The following is a 22,207-nucleotide window of genomic DNA, read 5'->3' as shown; positions in this document are numbered from 1 at the left end:
TATATTATGTGAGTAAAGGTTCTCCCAACCATTAATGATTCATACATACTTTCAGAACCCCAAAATGTTCCTAAATAATCTAGAAATGCAGAGTAAATCTACCAGTTGGTGCAAAAACAGAGATGGAAACATAGATGTCTTTGTTTCATTGATCCCTGTATTCTGAACCTGTTCTGTCCATTAATCCCTATATTCTGAACCTGTTCTGTCCATGTACGTCCCTATATTGTGAACCTGTTCTGTCCATGTACGTCCCTATATTCTGAACCTGTTCTGTCCATTAATCCCTATATTCTGAACCTGTTCTGTCCATTAATCCCTATATTCTGAACCTGTTCTGTCCATGTACGTCCCTATATTCTGAACCTGTTCTGTCCATGTACGTCCCTATATTCTGAACCTGTTCTGTCCATGTACGTCCCTATATTCTGAACCTGTTCTGTCCATGTACGTCCCTATATTCTGAACCTGTTCTGTCCATTAATCCCTATATTCTGAACCTGTTCTGTCCATGTACGTCCCTATATTCTGAACCTGTTCTGTCCATTAATCCCTATATTCTGAACCTGTTCTGTCCATGTACGTCCCTATATTCTGAACCCATTCTGTCCATGTACGTCCCTATATTCTGAACCTGTTCTGTCCATGTACGTCCCTATATTCTGAACCCATTCTGTCCATGTACGTCCCTATATTCTGAACCTGTTCTGTCCATGGACGTCCCTATATTCTGAACCTGTTCTGTCCATGTCCATGGACGTCCCTATATTCTGAACCTGTTCTGTCCATGTACGTCCCTATATTCTGAACCTGTTCTGTCCGTGTACGTCCCTATATTCTGAACCCGTTCTGTCCATGTACGTCCCTATATTCTGAACCCGTTCTGTCTATGTCCATGTCCGTCCCTATATTCTGAACCCATTCTGTCCATGTACGTCCCTATATTCTGAACCTGTTCTGTCCATGTACGTCCCTACATTCTGAACATGTTCTGTCCATGTACGTCCCTATATTCTGAACCTGTTCTGTCCATGTACGTCCCTATATTCTGAACCTGTTCTGTCCATGTACGTCCCTATATTCTGAACCTGTTCTGTCCATGTACGTCCCTATATTCTGAACCCATTCTGTCCATGTACGTCCCTATATTCTGAACCTGTTCTGTCCGTGTACGTCCCTATATTCTGAACCCGTTCTGTCTATGTCCATGTCCGTCCCTATATTCTGAACCCATTCTGTCCATGTCCGTCCCTATATTCTGAACCTGTTCTGTCCATGTACGTCCCTGCATTCTGAACCTGTTCTGTCCATGTACGTCCCTGTATTCTGAACCCATTCTGTCCGTGTACGTCCCTATATTCTGAACCCGTTCTGTCTATGTCCATGTCCGTCCCTATATTCTGAACCCATTCTGTCCATGTACGTCCCTATATTCTGAACCTGTTCTGTCCATGTACGTCCCTACATTCTGAACCTGTTCTGTCCATGTACGTCCCTATATTCTGAATCCGTTCTGTCTATGTCCATGTCCGTCCCTATATTCTGAACCCATTCTGTCCATGTACGTCCCTATATTCTGAACCCATTCTGTCCATGTACGTCCCTATATTCTGAACCCATTCTGTCCATGTACGTCCCTATATTCTGAACCTGTTCTGTCCATGTACGTCCCTATATTCTGAACCCGTTTTGTCTATGTCCATGTCCGTCCCTATATTCTGAACCCATTCTGTCCATGTCCGTCCCTATATTCTGAACCTGTTCTGTCCATGTACGTCCCTATATTCTGAACCCATTCTGTCCATGTACGTCCCTATATTCTGAACCTGTTCTGTCCATGTACGTCCCTACATTCTGAACCTGTTCTGTCCATGTACGTCCCTATATTCTGAATCCGTTCTGTCTATGTCCATGTCCGTCCCTATATTCTGAACCCATTCTGTCCATGTACGTCCCTATATTCTGAACCCATTCTGTCCATGTACGTCCCTATATTCTGCACCCATTCTGTCCATGTACGTCCCTATATTCTGAACCTATTCTGTCCATGTACGTCCCTATATTCTGAACCCGTTTTGTCTATGTCCATGTCCGTCCCTATATTCTGAACCCATTCTGTCCATGTACGTCCCTATATTCTGAACCCATTCTGTCCATGTACGTCCCTATATTCTGAACCTGTTCTGTCCATGTACGTCCCTATATTCTGAACCCGTTTTGTCTATGTCCATGTCCGTCCCTATATTCTGAACCCATTCTGTCCATGTACGTCCCTATATTCTGAACCCATTCTGTCCATGTACGTCCCTATATTCTGAACCTCTTCTGTCCATGTACGTCCCTATATTCTGAACCCGTTTTGTCTATGTCCATGTCCGTCCCTATATTCTGAACCTGTTCTGTCCATGTACGTCCCTATATTCTGAACCCATTCTGTCCATGTACGTCCCTATATTCTGAACCTGTTCTGTCCATGGACGTCCCTATATTCTGAACCTGTTCTGTCCATGTACGTCCCTACATTCTGAACATGTTCTGTCCATGGACGTCCCTGTATTCTGAACCCATTCTGTCCGTGTACGTCCCTATATTCTGAACCTGTTCTGTCCATGTACGTCCTTATATTCTGAACCTGTTCTGTCAATGTACGTCCCTATATTCTGAACCTGTTCTGTCCATGTCCATGGCCGTCCCTATATTCTGAACCTGTTCTGTCCATGTACGTCCCTATATTCTGAACCTGTTCTGTCCATGGACGTCCCTACATTCTGAACCCATTCTGTCCATGTACGTCCCTGTATTCTGAACCCATTCTGTCCGTGTACGTCCCTATATTCTGAACCCGTTCTGTCCATGTACGTCCCTATATTCTGAACCTGTTCTGTCCATGTCCATGGCCGTCCCTATATTCTGAACCTGTTCTGTCCATGTACGTCCCTATATTCTGAACCTGTTCTGTCCGTGGACGTCCCTATATTGTGAACCTGTTCTGTCCATGTCCATGTACGTCCCTATATTCTGAACCTGTTCTGTCCATGTACGTCCCTACATTCTGAACCCATTCTGTCCATGTACGTCCCTACATTCTGAACCCATTCTGTCCATGTACGTCCCTACATTCTGAACCCATTCTGTCCATGTACGTCCCTACATTCTGAACCCATTCTGTCCATGTACGTCCCTACATTCTGAACCCATTCTGTCCATGTCCATGTACGTCCCTATATTCTGAACCTGTTCTGTCCATGTCCATGTACGTCCCTATATTCTGAACCTGTTCTGTCCATGTCCATCCCTATATTCTGAACCTGTTCTGTCCATGTCCATCCCTACATTCTGAACCCATTCTGTCCATGTACGTCTGTCGACAGAATTCTAATTTAAGGCACACTGTATTTAAAAGGATGGCTTAACATAAATGTACTGAAATCCGTATTGACTGAAAACTGCACAAGAAAACAAGGGTTTTCGGCAGTTGAATTACATTTATTCAGAGGGAACTATGCCTGCAAAGCCCGTTACACACCTTCATAAGGTCAGTCTGAATACCAAACTAGTGAGAAGTTTACACACACACACCTTCATAAGGTCAGTCTGAATACCAAACTAGTGAGAAGTTTACACACACACACCTTCATAAGGTCAGTCTGAATACCAAACTAGTGAGAAGTTTACACACACACACCTTCATAAGGTCAGTCTGAATACCAACTAGTGAGACGTTTACACACACACACCTTCATAAGGTCAGTCTGAATACCAACTAGTGAGAAGTTTACACACACACACCTTCATAAGGTCAGTCTGAATTCCAAACTAGTGAGAAGTTTACACACACACACCTTCATAAGGTCAGTCTGAATACCAACTAGTGAGAAGTTTACACACACACACCTTCATAAGGTCAGTCTGAATACCAAACTAGTGAGAAGTTTACACACACACCTTCATAAGGTCAGTCTGAATACCAACTAGTGAGAAGTTTACACACACACACCTTCATAAGGTCAGTCTGAATACCAAACTAGTGAGAAGTTTACACACACACACCTTCATAAGGTCAGTCTGAATACCAAACTAGTGAGAAGTTTACACACACACACACCTTCATAAGGTCAGTCTGAATACCAACTACTGAGAAGTTCACACACACACCTTCATAAGGTCAGTCTGAATACCAACTAGTGAGAAGTTTACACACACACCTTCATAAGGTCAGTCTGAATACCAACTAGTGAGAAGTTCACACACACACCTTCATAAGGTCAGTCTGAATACCAAACTAGTGAGAAGTTCACACACACACCTTCATAAGGTCAGTCTGAATACCAAACTAGTGAGAAGTTTACACACACACACCTTCATAAGGTCAGTCTGAATACCAACTAGTGAGAAGTTTACACACACACACCTTCATAAGGTCAGTCTGAATACCAACTACTGAGAAGTTTACACACACACACCTTCATAAGGTCAGTCTGAATACCAAACTAGTGAGAAGTTCACACACCTTCATAAGGTCAGTCTGAATACCAAACTAATGAGAAGTTCACACACCTTCATAAGGTCAGTCTGAATACTAAACTAGTGAGAAGTTTACACACACACACCTTCATAAGGTCAGTCTGAATACCAAACTAGTGAGAAGTTCACACACACACCTTCATAAGGTCAGTCTGAATACTAAACTAGTGAGAAGTTTACACACACACCTTCATAAGGTCAGTCTGAATTCGACCGATTATGATTTTTCAGCGCCGATACCGATACCGGTTATTGGAGGACTAAAAAAGCCGATACCGATTAATGGGCCGATTTTGTTAAATTAATTTGCAATAATGACAATTACAACAATACTGAATTAACACTTATTTTAACTTAATCTAATACATCAATAAAATCTATTTAGCCACAAATAAATAATGAAACATGTTCAATTTGGTTTAAATAATGCAAAAACAAAGTGTTGGAGAAGAAAGTAAAAGTGCAATATGTGCCATGTAAAAAAGCTAACGTTTCAGTTCCTTGCTCAGAACATGAGAACATATGAAAGCTGGTGGTTCCTTTTAACATGAGACTTCAATATTCCCAGGTAAGAAGTTTTAGGTTGTAGTTATTACAGGAATTATAGGACTATTTCTCACTATACCATTTGTATTTCATATACCTTTGACTATTGGATGTTCTTATAGGCACTTCAGCATTGCCAGTGCTACCTAGGCTCGAACCAGGAACACAACAACAACAGCCACCCTCAAAGCAGCGTTACCCATGCAGAGCAAGGGGAATAACTACTCCAAGTCTCAGAGCGAGTGACGTTTGAAACGCACCCCGCTAACTAGCTAGCCATTTCACATTGGTTACACCAGCCTCATCTCGGGAGTTAATAGGCTTGAAGTCATAAACAGCTCAATGCTTGAAGCACAGCAAAGGGCTGCTGGCAAAACGCACTAAAGTGCTGTTTGAATGAATGCTTACAAGCCTGCTGCTGCCTACCATCGCTCAGTCAGACTGCTCTATCAAATCATAGACTTAATTATAACATAATAACACACAGAAATACGGGCCTTAGGTCATTAATATGATCGAATCCGGAAACTATCATTTTGAAAACAAAACGTTTATTATTTCAGTGAAATACGGAACCGTTCGGTATTTTATCTAACGGGTGGCATCCATCAGTCTAAATATTCCTGTTACATTGCACAACCTTCAATGTTATGTCATAATTACGTAAAATTCTGGCAAATTAGGCGGCCCAAACTGTTGTATATACACTGACTCTGCGTGCAATGAACGCAAGAGAAGTGACACAATTTCACCTGGTTAATATTGCCTGCTCACCTGGATTTCTTTTAGCTAAATATGCAGGTTTAAAAATATATACTTCTGTGTATTGATTTTAAGAAAGGCATTGATGTTTATGGTTCGGTACACATTGGAGCAACGACAGTCCTTTTTCACGAATACGCACCGCATCGATTATATGCATCGCAGGACACGCTAGATAAACTAGTAATATCATCAACCATGTGTAGTTAACTAGTGATTATGATTGATTGATTGATTGTTTTTTATAAGATAAGTTTAATGCTAGCTAGCAACTCACCGTGGCTTCTTACTGCATTCACGTAACAGGCAGGCTCCTCGTGGAGTGCAATGTAAGGCAGGTGGTTAGAGCATTGGACTAGTTAACTGTAAGGTTGCAAGATTGAATCCCCGAGCTGACAAGGTGAAAATCTGTCATTCTGCCCCTGAAGAAGGCAGTTAACCCACTGTTCCCAGGCCGTCATTGAAAATAAGAATGTGTTCTTAACTGACTTGCCAAGTTAAATAAAGGACAAATAAAGGTGTAAAAAAAAATATATATAATAAAAAAAATCGGCCAAATCGGTGTCCAAAAATATCGATTTCCGATTGCTATGAAAACTAGAAATCGGCCCTAATTAATCGGCCATTCCGATTAATCGGTCGACCTCTAGTCTGAATACCAACTAGTGAGAAGTTTACACACACACCTTCATAAGGTCAGTCTGAATACCAACTAGTGAGAAGTTTACACACACACCTTCATAAGGTCAGTCTGAATACCAAACTAGTGAGAAGTTCACACACACACCTTCATAAGGTCAGTCTGAATACCAAACTAGTGAGAAGTTTACACACACACCTTCATAAGGTCAGTCTGAATACCAACTAGTGAGAAGTTCACACACACACCTTCATAAGGTCAGTCTGAATACCAACTAGTGAGAAGTTCACACACACACCTTCATAAGGTCAGTCTGAATACCAACTAGTGAGAAGTTCACACACACACCTTCATAAGGTCAGTCTGAATACCAAACTAGTGAGAAGTTTACACACACACACCTTCATAAGGTCAGTCTGAATACCAACTAGTGAGAAGTTTACACACACACCTTCATAAGGTCAGTCTGAATACCAAACTAGTGAGAAGTTTACACACACACCTTCATAAGGTCAGTCTGAATACCAAACTAGTGAGAAGTTTACACACACACACCTTCATAAGGTCAGTCTGAATACCAACTAGTGAGAAGTTTACACACACACACCTTCATAAGGTCAGTCTGAATACCAAACTAGTGAGAAGTTTACACACACACACCTTCATAAGGTCAGTCTGAATACCAACTAGTGAGAAGTTTACACACACACACCTTCATAAGGTCAGTCTGAATACCAACTAGTGAGAAGTTTACACACACACACCTTCATAAGGTCAGTCTGAATACCAAACTAGTGAGAAGTTTACACACACACCTTCATAAGGTCAGTCTGAATACCAAACTAGTGAGAAGTTTACACACACACCTTCATAAGGTCAGTCTGAATACCAACTAGTGCCAAGTGTGTAGGAAAGGCCTAACAGTCGGAATCGGTCCCCATGTGTGGAATGCCGTTCACCTATTTAACTTATCCCCTTTAAGCACGGCACAATACTGCACATTCCTCACGTTGTTTAACCTGTGGGCTCACTGTTGCAATTATCACTTTCCTCTCTCTCAACCAATGGGCCTTCTCTCAACCAATGGGTCTTCTCTCTCTTAGCCAATGGGCCTTCTCTCTCTTAACCAATGGGCTTTCTCTTTCTCAACCAATGGGCCTTCAACCAATGGGCCTTCTCTCTCTTAACCAATGGGCTTTCTCTCTCTCAACCAATGGGCCTTCTCTCTCAACCAATGGGCATTAATGTTGGGATGTATTGATATGTTAATTTACCCTCGTTCTCTCACCTGCTGTTTTTCTCCACCACCTTCCCACAACCACCAGCTATAACAACCTTAAACAACCTCTTAGAACTACCCATCCTGGATCCGGTATATTTGTCATCAGCAACGCTGAATAGCATAGTGCAACAGTCAAAAAATATTACTAGAAAATATTCATATTCATGAAATCACAAGTGAAATATAGCGAAACACAGCTTAGCCTTTTGTTAATCATCCTGTCGTCTCAGATTTTGAAATTATGCTTACAGCGAAAGCAATACAAGCATTTGTGTAAGTTTATCGATAGCCTAGCATAGCATTATGTACACTTAGCATCAGGAAGCTTGGTCACGAAAATCAGAAAAGCAATCAAATTAACCTTTGATGATCTTCGGATGTTTTCACTCACGAGACTCCCAGTTAGACAGCAAATATTCCTTTTGTTCCATAAAGATATTTTTTATATCCAAATACCTCCGTAAGTTTGGTGCGTTATGCCCAGGAATCCACCGGAAATAGCGGTCACGACAACGCAGACAAAAATTCGAAATTATATCCATAATGTCGACAGAAACATGGCAAACGTTTTTTATAATCAATCCTCAAGGTGTTTTTCAAATATCTATTCGATAATATATCAACAGGGACAGTTGGCTTTTCAATAGGACCGGGAGGAACAACGGCCGACTCTCTCTTTTGCGCAAAAATCACTATGAGAGCCCCCACCTGACCACTTACGTAATGTTCACGCTCATAGGTGTACCTGTCATCACATCATCTGGCTCTGAGGATCTTCCGTTGGAGGCGAGGCCATTCCCCAAACGATCTCGTAAAATGTTCTATTGCATTCAGCCTTTGTTGTTCATTCAGCTAAGCCTGCCTGTACTGGACTGACCTTTACTCTACTGTAGTAGAAAACAACCACCATCTACAGTCAGTCTATCTACACTACAGAGATACATTGTCCATATCCTTCACTCTGCTGAAGTAGAACACAATCACCATCCCTATAGTCAGTCTATCTACACTACAGAGATACATTGTCCATATCCTTCACTCTACTGTAGTAGAACACAATCACCATCCCTACAGTCAGTCTATCTACACTACAGAGATACATTGTCCATATCCTTCACTCTACTGTAGTAGAACACAATCACAATCCCTACAGTCAGTCTATCTACACTACAGAGATACATTGTCCATATCCTTCACTCTACTGAAGTAGAACACAATCACAGAGATTATTATAGAGATATAATGTCCATATCTACACTACAGATATAATGTCCATGTCTACACTACAGAGATTATTATATAGATATAATGTCCATATCTACACTACAGATATAATGTCCATATCTACACTACATATATAATGTCCATATCTACACTACAGATATAATGTCCATATCTACACTATAGATATAATGTACATATCTACACTACAGATATAATGTCCATATCAACACTATAGATATAATGTACATATCTACACTATAGATATAATGTACATATCTACACTACAGATATAATGTCCATATCTACACTACAGATATAATGTCCATATCTACACTACAGATATAATGTCCATGTCTACACTACAGAGATTATTATATAGATATAATGTCCATATCTACACTACAGATATAATGTCCATATCTACACTACAGATATAATGTCCATATCTACACTACAGATATTATTATATAGATATAGTGTCCATATCTACACTATAGATATAATGTCCATATCTATACTACAGATATAATGTCCATATCTACACTATAGATATAATGTCCATATCTACACTACAGATATAATGTCCATATCTACACTATAGATATAATGTCCATATCTACACTACAGATATAATGTCCATATCTACACTACAGATATAATGTCCATATCTACACTACAGATATTATTATATAGATATAGTGTCCATATCTACACTATAGATATAATGTCCATATCTACACTACAGATATAATGTCCATATCTACACTATAGATATAATGTCCATATCTACACTATAGATATAATGTCCATATCTACACTATAGATATAGTGTCCATATCTACACTAAAGATATAATGTCCATATCTACACTACAGATATAATGTCCATATCTACACTATAGATATAATGTCCATATCTACACTATAGATATAATGTCCATATCTACACTACAGATATAATGTCCATATCAACACTATAGATATAATGTCCATATCAACACTACAGATATAATGTCCATATCTACACTATATATATAATGTCCATATCTACACTACAGATATAATGTCCATATCTACACTATAGATATAATGTCCATATCTACACTACAGATATAATGTCCATATCTACACTACAGATATAATGTCCATATCTACACTACAGATATAATGTCCATATCTACACTATAGATATAATGTCCATATCTACACTACAGATATAATGTCCATATCTACACTATAGATATAATGTCCATATCTACAATATAGATATAATGTCCATATCAACACTACAGATATAATGTCCATATCTACACTACAGATATAATGTCCATATCTACACTACAGACATAATGTCCATATCTACACTACAGAGATTATTATATAGATATAATGTCCATATCTACACTACAGATATAATGTCCATATCTACACTACAGATATAATGTCCATATCTACACTATAGATATAATGTCCATATCTACACTACAGATATAATGTCCATATCTACACTACATATATAATATCCATATATACACTACAGAGATTATTATATAGATATAATGTCCATATCAACACTACAGATATAATGTCCATATCTACACTACAGATATAATGTCCATATCTACACTATAGATATAATGTCCATATCTACACTATAGATATAATGTCCATATCTACACTACAGATATAATGTCCATATATACACTACAGATATAATGTCCATATCTACACTATAGATATAATGTCCATATCTACACTATAGATATAATGTCCATATCTACACTACAGATATAATGTCCATATATACACTACAGAGATTATTATATAGATATAGTGTCCATATATACACTATAGATATAATGTCCATATCTACACTACAGATATAATGTCCATATCTACACTATAGATATAATGTCCATATCTACACTATAGATATAATGTCCATATCTACACTACAGATATAATGTCCATATATACACTACAGATATAATGTCCATATCTACACTATAGATATAATGTCCATATCTACACTATAGATATAATGTCCATATCTACACTATAGATATAATGTCCATATCAACACTATAGATATAATGTCCATATCAACACTATAGATATAATGTCCATATCTACACTACAGAGAATATTATATAGATATAATGTCCATATCTACACTACAGATATAATGTCCATATCTACACTATAGATATAATGTCCATATCTACACTACAGAGAATATTATATAGATATAATGTCCATATCTACACTACAGATATAATGTCCATATCTACACTATAGATATAATGTCCATATCTACACTACAGAGATTATTATATAGATATAATGTCCATATCAACACTACAGATATAATGTCCATATCTACACTATAGATATAATGTCCATATCAACACTACAGATATAATGTCCATATCTACACTATAGATATAATGTCCATATCTACACTACAGAGAATATTATATAGATATAATGTCCATATCTACACTACAGATATAATGTCCATATCTACACTATAGATATAATGTCCATATCAACACTACAGATATAATGTCCATATCTACACTACAGATATAATGTCCATATCTACACTACAGATATAATGTCCATATCTACACTATAGATATAATGTCCATATCAACACTACAGATATAATGTCCATATCTACACTATAGATATAATGTCCATATCTACACTACAGATATAATGTCCATATCTACACTACAGATATAATGTCCATATCTACACTACAGATATAATGTCCATATCTACACTATAGATATAATGTCCATATCTACACTACAGATATAATGTCCATATCTACACTATAGATATAATGTCCATATCTACACTACAGATATAATGTCCATATCTACACTATAGATATAATGTCCATATCTACACTACAGATATAATGTCCATATCTACACTACAGATATAATGTCCATATCTACACTACAGATATTATTATATAGATATAGTGTCCATATCTACACTATAGATATAATGTCCATATCTACACTACAGATATAATGTCCATATCTACACTATAGATATAATGTCCATATCTACACTATAGATATAATGTCCATATCTACACTATAGATATAGTGTCCATATCTACACTATAGATATAATGTCCATATCTACACTACAGATATAATGTCCATATCTACACTATAGATATAATGTCCATATCTACACTATAGATATAATGTCCATATCTACACTACAGATATAATGTCCATATCTACACTACAGACATAATGTCCATATCTACACTACAGATATAATGTCCATATCAACACTACAGATATAATGTCCATATCTACACTATATATATAATGTCCATATCTACACTACAGATATAATGTCCATATCTACACTATAGATATAATGTCCATATCTACACTACAGATATAATGTCCATATCTACACTACAGATATAATGTCCATATCTACACTACAGACATAATGTCCATATCTACACTACAGATATAATGTCCATATCTACACTACAGATATAATGTCCATATCTACACTACAGATATAATGTCCATATCTACACTACAGACATAATGTCCATATCTACACTACAGAGATTATTATATAGATATAATGTCCATATCTACACTATAGATATAATGTCCATATCTACACTACAGATATAATGTCCATATCTACACTACAGATATAATGTCCATATCTACACTACAGATATAATGTCCATATCTACACTATAGATATAATGTCCATATCTACACTACAGATATAATGTCCATATCTACACTATAGATATAATGTCCATATCTACAATATAGATATAATGTCCATATCAACACTACAGATATAATGTCCATATCTACACTACAGATATAATGTCCATATCTACACTACAGACATAATGTCCATATCTACACTACAGAGATTATTATATAGATATAATGTCCATATCTACACTACAGATATAATGTCCATATCTACACTACAGATATAATGTCCATATCTACACTATAGATATAATGTCCATATCTACACTACAGATATAATGTCCATATCTACACTTCATATATAATATCCATATATACACTACAGAGATTATTATATAGATATAATGTCCATATCAACACTACAGATATAATGTCCATATCTACACTACAGATATAATGTCCATATCTACACTACAGATATAATGTCCATATATACACTACAGAGATTATTATATAGATATAGTGTCCATATCTACACTATAGATATAATGTCCATATCTACACTACAGATATAATGTCCATATCTACACTATAGATATAATGTCCATATCTACACTATAGATATAATGTCCATATCTACACTACAGATATAATGTCCATATATACACTACAGATATAATGTCCATATCTACACTATAGATATAATGTCCATATCTACACTATAGATATAATGTCCATATCTACACTATAGATATAATGTCCATATCAACACTACAGATATAATGTCCATATCTACACTATAGATATAATGTCCATATCTACACTACAGAGAATATTATATAGATATAATGTCCATATCTACACTACAGATATAATGTCCATATCTACACTATAGATATAATGTCCATATCTACACTACAGAGATTATTATATAGATATAATGTCCATATCAACACTACAGATATAATGTCCATATCTACACTACAGAGAATATTATATAGATATAATGTCCATATCAACACTACAGATATAATGTCCATATCTACACTACAGAGAATATTATATAGATATAATGTCCATATCTACACTACAGATATAATGTCCATATCTACACTATAGATATAATGTCCATATCAACACTACAGATATAATGTCCATATCTACACTACAGATATAATGTCCATATCTACACTACAGATATAATGTCCATATCTACACTATAGATATAATGTCCATATCAACACTACAGATATAATGTCCATATCTACACTATAGATATAATGTCCATATCTACACTACAGATATAATGTCCATATCTACACTACAGATATAATGTCCATATCTACACTACAGATATAATGTCCATATCTACACTATAGATATAATGTCCATATCTACACTACAGATATAATGTCCATATCTACACTATAGATATAATGTCCATATCTACACTACAGATATAATGTCCATATCTACACTACAGATATAATGTCCATATCTACACTACAGATATAATGTCCATATCTACACTATAGATATAATGTACATATCTACACTATAGATATAATGTCCATATCTACACTATAGATATAATGTCAATATCTACACTATAGATATAATGTCCATATCTACACTATAGATATAATGTCCATATCTACACTACAGATATAATGTCCATATCTACACTATAGATATAATGTCCATATCTACACTATAGATATAATGTCCATATCTACACTACAGATATAATGTCCATATCTACACTACAGATATTATTATATAGATATAGTGTCCATATCTACACTACAGATATTATGTCCATATCTACACTATAGATATAATGTCCATATCTACACTACAGATATAATGTGCATATCTACACTACAGATATTATTATATAGATATAATGTCCATATCTACACTACAGATATAATGTCCATATCTACACTACAGATATAATGTCCATATCTACACTATAGATATAATGTCCATATATACACTACAGATATAATGTCCATATCAACACTACAGATATAATGTCCATATCTACACTACAGATATAATGTCCATATCTATACTATAGAGTTTCTTCTACTGATATAATGTCCATATCTACACTATAGATATAATGTCCATATCTATACTATAGAGTTTCTTCTACAGATATAATCACCAAGTCAGCCTCCTTATGTCCTCACTGTGATTGTTCTCTGTTCTGGGGCGTCATGTGATGGGGCTGCATAAATATGTGGTCATTCACCTTCATACCACATGATGTTTCCCTGCTCTGCTCTGTTCTGCACCTCAGGACACACTGACACCCACAGCAGTATGAGGGTATAACTGTGTCCCTATATGGTACAATATGTAGAGACATGTTTCTGTGGAGTCTCTAGATGTCCATAAGTATGTCCACATGGTCCTATTAGTGTGTAAACCGTTGGGACTGGGCCTTGGCCAGGTATGCCCACTACAATAGCCTGGTTCTGGTGCCAAGCTGGTTCTGCTCTCTTGCCCAATACACATGGAACTGTCATGTTTGACTTTACAGTGACATTAGTGACGTTGACAGCCATGGAGTTGGCAAGATCACAAACAGATCTGGGACCAGGCTAGTGAGTCTACTGCTGCAATACAAACAGATCTGGGACCAGGCTAGTCAGTCTACTGCTACAATACAAACAGATCTGGGACCAGGCTAGTCAGTCTACTGCTGCAATACAAACAGATCTGGGACCAGGCTAGTCAGTCTACTGCTACAATACAAACAGATCTGGGACCAGGCTAGTCAGTCTACTGCTACAATACAAACAGATCTGGGACCAAGCTAGTCAGTCTACTGCTACAATACAAACAGATCTGGGACCAGGCCAGTCAGTCTACTGCTGCAATACTAATCAAGTTGTTAGTGTAAACTTCACAGAGAGCTTATGGTTCATGGTTTCTGGTACAGTAGGTCACATGAGCTGCGTTTGACATTACATACCAGCCTCTCTTCAAAGTTCCTCTCCTGTCACATAGTTTGGTAAATTGAATTCCATTTTGCCATTTGAGGATAACGTAGGGCTCTATTCAATCAGACCCACTTTAGCCAACATCCGCATAGGGGTTGTTTTGACGGTCTCTGAGGTGGAAGAAACTGCTTTAGACCTGTCAAATCCACAAGTGGCTCCCAGCTTTATACCTAAAGCATCCTTACTGACTGACTCCATTGTCCCCATGGGGAAATGTTGTTGCAGTGTCATGTACACGTTTAAAGTTTAAATACAAAACTAAATTGACAAGACAACTTTCATAACAGTTACATACCAATAAAAACATGTTTTTAAAGACTAGCCTGCTGGCCTTACTGAGTCTATAGGAACATTAACCTGCTGGCCTTACTGGGTCTATAGGAACATTAGCCTGCTGGTCTTACTGAGTCTATAGGAACATTATCCTGCTGGTCTTACTGAGTCTATAGGAACATTAACCTGCTGGCCTTACTGGGTCTATAGGAACATTAGTCTGCTGGTCTTACTGAGTCTATAGGAACATTAACCTGCTGGCCTTACTGGGTCTATAGGAACATTAACCTGCTGGCCTTACTGGGTCTATAGGAACATTAGCCTGCTGGCCTTACTGAGTCTATAGGAACATTAACCTGCTGGCCTTACTGGGTCTATAGGAACATTAACCTGCTGGCCTTACTGGGTCTATAGGAACATTAACCTGCTGGCCTTACTGAGTCGATAGGAACATTAGCCCGAGCTATATAGGAAGGATATCACACCTGGCACAAATTATTGTCTATTTGTGTTTTTCCTGCTGAGGGGTGTCCTATACCTGCACCCAGAGGGGAGTAGTTCAAAGTCCAGGTACAGAGGGTGGCTTGGGTCTAAAATTATTTTTGGAGCCTTGCTGAGGGCCCTGACCTTAAAGATCTCATCCAGGTCTGTCTGTTTGACTCCACGTACCTTGCAGAGGGTCCTGACCTTAAAGATCTCATCCAGGTCTGTCTGTTTGACTCCTAGTACCTTGCTGAGGGCTCTGACCTTAAAGATCTCATCCAGGCCTGTCTGTTTGACTCCAAGTACCTTGCTGAGGGCCCTGACCTTAAAGATCTCATCCAGGTCTGTCTGTTTGACTCCAAGTACCTTGCAGAGGGTCCTGACCTTAAAGATCTCATCCAGGTCTGTCTGTTTGACTCCTAGTACCTTGCTGAGGGCTCTGACCTTAAAGATCTCATCCAGGCCTGTCTGTTTGACTCCAAGTACCTTGGGGAGGGTCCTGGCCTTAAAGATCTCACCCAAGTCTGTCTGTTTGACTCCAAGTACCTTGGGGAGGGCCCTGACCTTAAAGATCTCATCCAGGCCTGTCTGTTTGACTCCAAGTACCTTGCTGAGGGCCCTGACCTTAAAGATCTCATCCAGGCCTGTCTGTTTGACTCCAAGTACCTTGGGAAGGGCCCTGACCTTAAAGATCTCATCCAGGCCTGTCTGTTGTGCTAACCGGGCTATCTGCATTGTGTCCCACCCACCACCCCTCCTTTTACACTACTGCTACTCTCTGTTCATCATATATGCATAATCACTTTAACGATACCTACATGTACATACTACCTCAATCAGCCTGACTAACAGGTGTCTGTATGTAGCATTGCTACTTTTATTTTCAAATGTCTTTTCACTGTTGTTTTATTTCTTTACTTACCTACACACGCACGCACGCACGCACGCACGCACGCACGCACGCACGCACGCACGCACGCACACACACACACACACACACACACACACACACACACACACACACACACACACACACACACACACACACACACGCACACACACACACACACATACACACACACACACACACACACACACACACACACACACACACACACATTTTTTCGCACTGTTGGTTAGAGCCTGTAAGTAACCAGTGCTCCAGTGTCAGTCAGCATTTCACTGTTGGTTAGAGCCTGTAAGTAACCAGTGCTCCAGTGTCAGTCAGCATTTCCCTGTTGGTTAGAGCCTGTAAGTAACCAGTGCTCCAGTGTCAGTCAGCATTTCACTGTTGGTTAGAGCCTGTAAGTAACCAGTGCTCCAGTGTCAGTCAGCATTTCACTGTTGGTTAGAGCCTGTAAGTAACCAGTGCTCCAGTGTCAGTCAGCATTTCCCTGTTGGTTAGAGCCTGTAAGTAACCAGTGCTCCAGTGTCAGTCAGCATTTCCCTGTTGGTTAGAGCCTGTCAGTAACCAGTGCTCCAGTGTCAGTCAGCATTTCCCTGTTGGTTAGAGCCTGTAAGTAACCAGTGCTCCAGTGTCAGTCAGCATTTCCCTGTTGGTTAGAGCCTGTAAGTAACCAGTGCTCCAGTGTCAGTCAGCATTTCACTGTTGGTTAGAGCCTGTAAGTAACCAGTGCTCCAGTGTCAGTCAGCATTTCACTGTTGTATTCGGGGCACAAATACACTTTGATTTGATTTGATTGGGATCATAGACATCATCATCATTTCCTTTCAGGACTTTTCCATTTGAGCGTAATTATTTATATTTATAAACTGGGTGGTTCAAGCCCTGAATGCTGATTGGCTGAAAGCCGTGGTATATTACACCATATACCATTGGTATAAAAAAACGTACTATTTACTGGTCTAATTATGCTAGTTACCAGTTTATAACAGCAATAAGGCACCTCAGGGGTTTGTGGTATATGGTCAGTATACCACGGCTAAAGGCTGTGTCCAGGGACTCCGCATTGTGTTATGTTGACCACATACCACACGTCATCGGCCTTATTGCTTAAATAGCCTGCCTACACTTTCTAACGCGAGTGGGAGGGGTGTGGGCGTGTGGCTTGATCCCAAGAGCAGCTGCTAACCAATTGGATAACTCCAACCTCAACACCACCAAAATATCCCTATGCCAGTGTTTACTATCGCTAGTTAACTCTTGATCTGATTGAATCTAGGCCTTCAATATTTTGTGTGGAATTGATACTTGTTATTGAAATTTCACATGTAAATCTAATTCTTTTTCAACACAAACCCTCACAGAGATTGGAAGTGACCATTTGAGGAGAGCATGATTGAGTTGACTATGACGTGGTGTGGGCTACAGTAATGTGGACATGGTGTGGTAGCCGAGGCCTGCCAGCTACTGGCTCTGTGGTGAGGTTACTGTAGCACAGAGCCAGGCTGTGCAGTACTGTACTGGTGTAGCCTATGCTGTGGCCATGTTCTGCCCTGTTGAACCACTCATCTTAATTCCCAGTCCTCCTCAAATCAGATGCGCTCTGCATCAAAGCCAGTATTTGACAGATGCGTATAGGTCTGTAGTCTGAATAGTAGTAGAATCCCTACAGCGCTGTACCAGACACAGGACCACCCCGACGCTGCGGTGGAGGCCCGGTCAGACCGATCAAACTACCAGGGAACCGCTTCTCTCTCCCTTATTAACACTTCACCACCACCCGAGCCAGGGCAATAGCCAATCCCATCTATTCCTCAGATTTGCGGGATTATCCATTTCAGGGATTGTCTGCTATCTCTGTCTGTGTTTAGGGCATTCCACATTATAACATTCAAATAACTCATTCACTGCGCATCACGCAGCCGCAAATGTTTCCCGGGACAAGGTGCCCGTTGGCTCTAATTATAATGTTCACTTTCTCATGCACAAAGACTGTTGAGCTGACAGACACGCTGACAGATTGACAGGCTGAACGCATCATGCTTTATTGTTTCAGTTGTAGAGCCACACTGACTTTATTTCCCCTCTGAGGGCGTCAGGGAAGTTGGATGTTTGATTTCGTTCATTTAAAGCGCGACCAGGAATTCCACAACATATCCACTCTATGTACAGTAGTCTACTTCACATTCTTCCGTTGAACATAATATAATAATGTGTGTATGGCAGGCTACGTGTTGGAATAGCTGAGCCGCAGACCAGCCCTGTCTATTGTCTACCTGAGGTATAGAAGGAGTGTATTCCGGGGAGGTAAGGAGTGAATTTGCCCGTACTGGTTTTCTGTTCACCCCCGGGGCAGCGCTCAGCGCATAGCGTTACACATTCCGACTGGGTCTACCCATATGATGGACTTCCTTTACCGAGCCTCAAAACACATTCTACACAATACTAGGCTATTATTCAACTGTCGTATTGAAGGAAATATATAATTTATAATTCAATCCCTTCCATGTATCCAAACCATACGTTTAGATGTGGTTTTAGAACAGTTTTACAACAGTACAACCTGTACTATATCAGCTGCAACGGTAGCTACCAACTTCACAACAGATCAGGTTGATATATTTCACTCTTTCGTTGTTTTCCTCGTTTTAATTCCACGTTCTCCTTGAAAGACGCCGCTCGGTCTGTCACTCAAGACACGGTCGTGTCACAGCGACTGAGTTACAAATCAAAACAATATCAGTTGAGCCAGTAAAGTTGTTTTGTAAACGTGTCTTACCGTAATAAAGGTAACCATAGCATCGGTGTGTAAATATCCAGCAGAGCCGACATGGAGGTGCTGATATATACAGAATCCTTTTCGAAACTTCCCACTTTAAAGCGCACCGCCTATGCGTGCTACTACAGTCCTGCTTTCCCGAAGAGAGTAGTGATCTCTCTCTCTCTCTCTCTCTCTCTCTCTCTCTCTCTCTCTCTCTCTGTGTGTGTGTGTGTCTCTCTCTTTCTCTCTCTCTCTCTTTCTCACTCTCTCTCTCTCTATGTCTCTCTCTCTCTCTCTGTGTGTGTCTCACTCTCTCTCTCTCTCTATCTCTCTCTCTCTCTCTCTCTCCCTCTCTCTCTCTCTCTCTCTCTCTCTCTCCCTCTCTCTCTCTCTCTCTCTATGTCTCTCTCTCTCTCTGTGTGTGTCTCTCTCTCTGTGTCTCTCTCTCTGGTTGCATTCGTAATCTGCAGCTCTGACGGACAGATGGCTGCTGGCCTATGTGCTTTAGAGAGGCAGACGCCTGCCCGTCGGAGCTATGGACATCGACTAGGACAGATACCGATAACTAACTCCTGCATATACAGTAAGGCTCTCCCTATCACAAACATCCAGGGCTCTCACTAACCCTAACATCCAGGGCTCTCACTAACCCTAACATCCAGGGCTATCACTATCCCTAACATCCAGGGCTCTCACTAACCCCAACATCGAGGGCTATCACTAACCCTAACATCCAGGGCTATCACTAAACCTAACATCCAGGGCTATCACTAACCCTAACATCCAGGGCTAACCCTAACATCCAGGCTCTCACTAACCCTAACATCCAGGGCTATCACTAACCCTAACATCCAGGGCTATCACTAACCCTAACATCCAGGGCTATCACAAATTCTAACATCCAGGGCTATCACAAACCCTAACATCCAGGGCTATCACAAACCCTAACATCCAGGGTTCTTACAAACATACAGGGCTCTCACTAACCCTAACATCCAGGGCTATCACTAACATCCAGGGCTATCACAAACCCTAACATCAAGGGCTATCACTAACCCTAACATCCAGGGCTATCACTAACATCCAGGGCTATCACTAACCCTAACATCCAGGGCTATCACTAACATCCAGGGCTATCACAAACCCTAACATCAAGGGTTCTCACAAACATCCAGGGCTATCACAAACCATGAACATCAAGGGCTATCACTAACCCTAACATCCAGGGTTCTCACAAACCCTAACATCCAGGGCTATCACTAACCCTAACATCCAGGGCTATCACTAACCCTAACATCCAGGGGTCTCTCTAACCCTAACATCCAGGGATATCACTAACCCTAACATCCAGGGCTCTCCCTAACAGCCAGGGCTATCACTAACCCTAACATCCAGGGCTATCACAAACCCTAACATCCAGGGCTATCACGAACCCTAACATCCAGGGCTAACACAAACCCTAACATCCAGGGCTATCACTAACCCTAACATCCAGGGCTCTCCACAACCCTAACATCCAGGGCTCTCCACAACCTTAACATCTAAGGCTATCACAAACCCTAACATCCATGGATCTCACTAACCCTAACATCCAGGGCTCTCCTTAACATCCAGGGCTATCACTAACATCCAGGGCTATAACTAACATCCAGGGCTATCACAAACCCTAACATCCAGGGCTCTCACTAACCCTAACATCCAGGGCTATCACACACCCTAACATCCAGGGCTCTCTACAACCCTAACATCCAGGGCTCTCCACAACCTTAACATCTAAGGCTATCACAAACCCTAACATCCATGGATCTCACTAACCCTAACATCCAGGGCTCTCCTTAACATCCAGGGCTATCACTAACATCCAGGGCTATAACTAACATCCAGGGCTATCACAAACCCTAACATCCAGGGCTCTCACTAACCCTAACATCCAGGGCTATCACACACCATAACATCCAGGGCTATCACTAACCCTAACATCCAGGGCTATCACAAACCCTAACATCCAGGGCTATCACAAACATCCAGGGCTATCACTAACATGAATGGCTATCACAAATCCTAACATCC

The 22,207-nt window shown here is 39.7% G+C and overlaps 1 protein-coding gene across 1 annotated transcript in view; it reads right to left on the bottom strand.

The window, feature by feature from the left end:
• Window positions 1-20,334, bottom strand: part of LOC110516397 (neurotrophin-3-like) — a 119,692-nt gene extending 99,358 nt beyond the window's left edge. Inside the window, exon 1 of the mRNA XM_036972630.1 lies at window positions 20,156-20,334. Within this exon, the coding sequence (XP_036828525.1) occupies window positions 20,156-20,173 (18 nt within the window). The 5' untranslated portion in view covers window positions 20,174-20,334. The remainder of the gene's footprint in view (window positions 1-20,155) is intronic.
• Between the last annotated feature and the right edge of the window lie 1,873 nt (window positions 20,335-22,207).

Source organism: Oncorhynchus mykiss, unplaced genomic scaffold (genome assembly GCF_013265735.2).
Source record: "Oncorhynchus mykiss isolate Arlee unplaced genomic scaffold, USDA_OmykA_1.1 un_scaffold_188, whole genome shotgun sequence".
Classification (NCBI taxonomy): Eukaryota; Metazoa; Chordata; class Actinopteri; order Salmoniformes; family Salmonidae; genus Oncorhynchus; species Oncorhynchus mykiss.
Note: the sequence above shows the minus strand (reverse complement) of the source record. Positions and strands in the feature narration are given on the sequence as shown.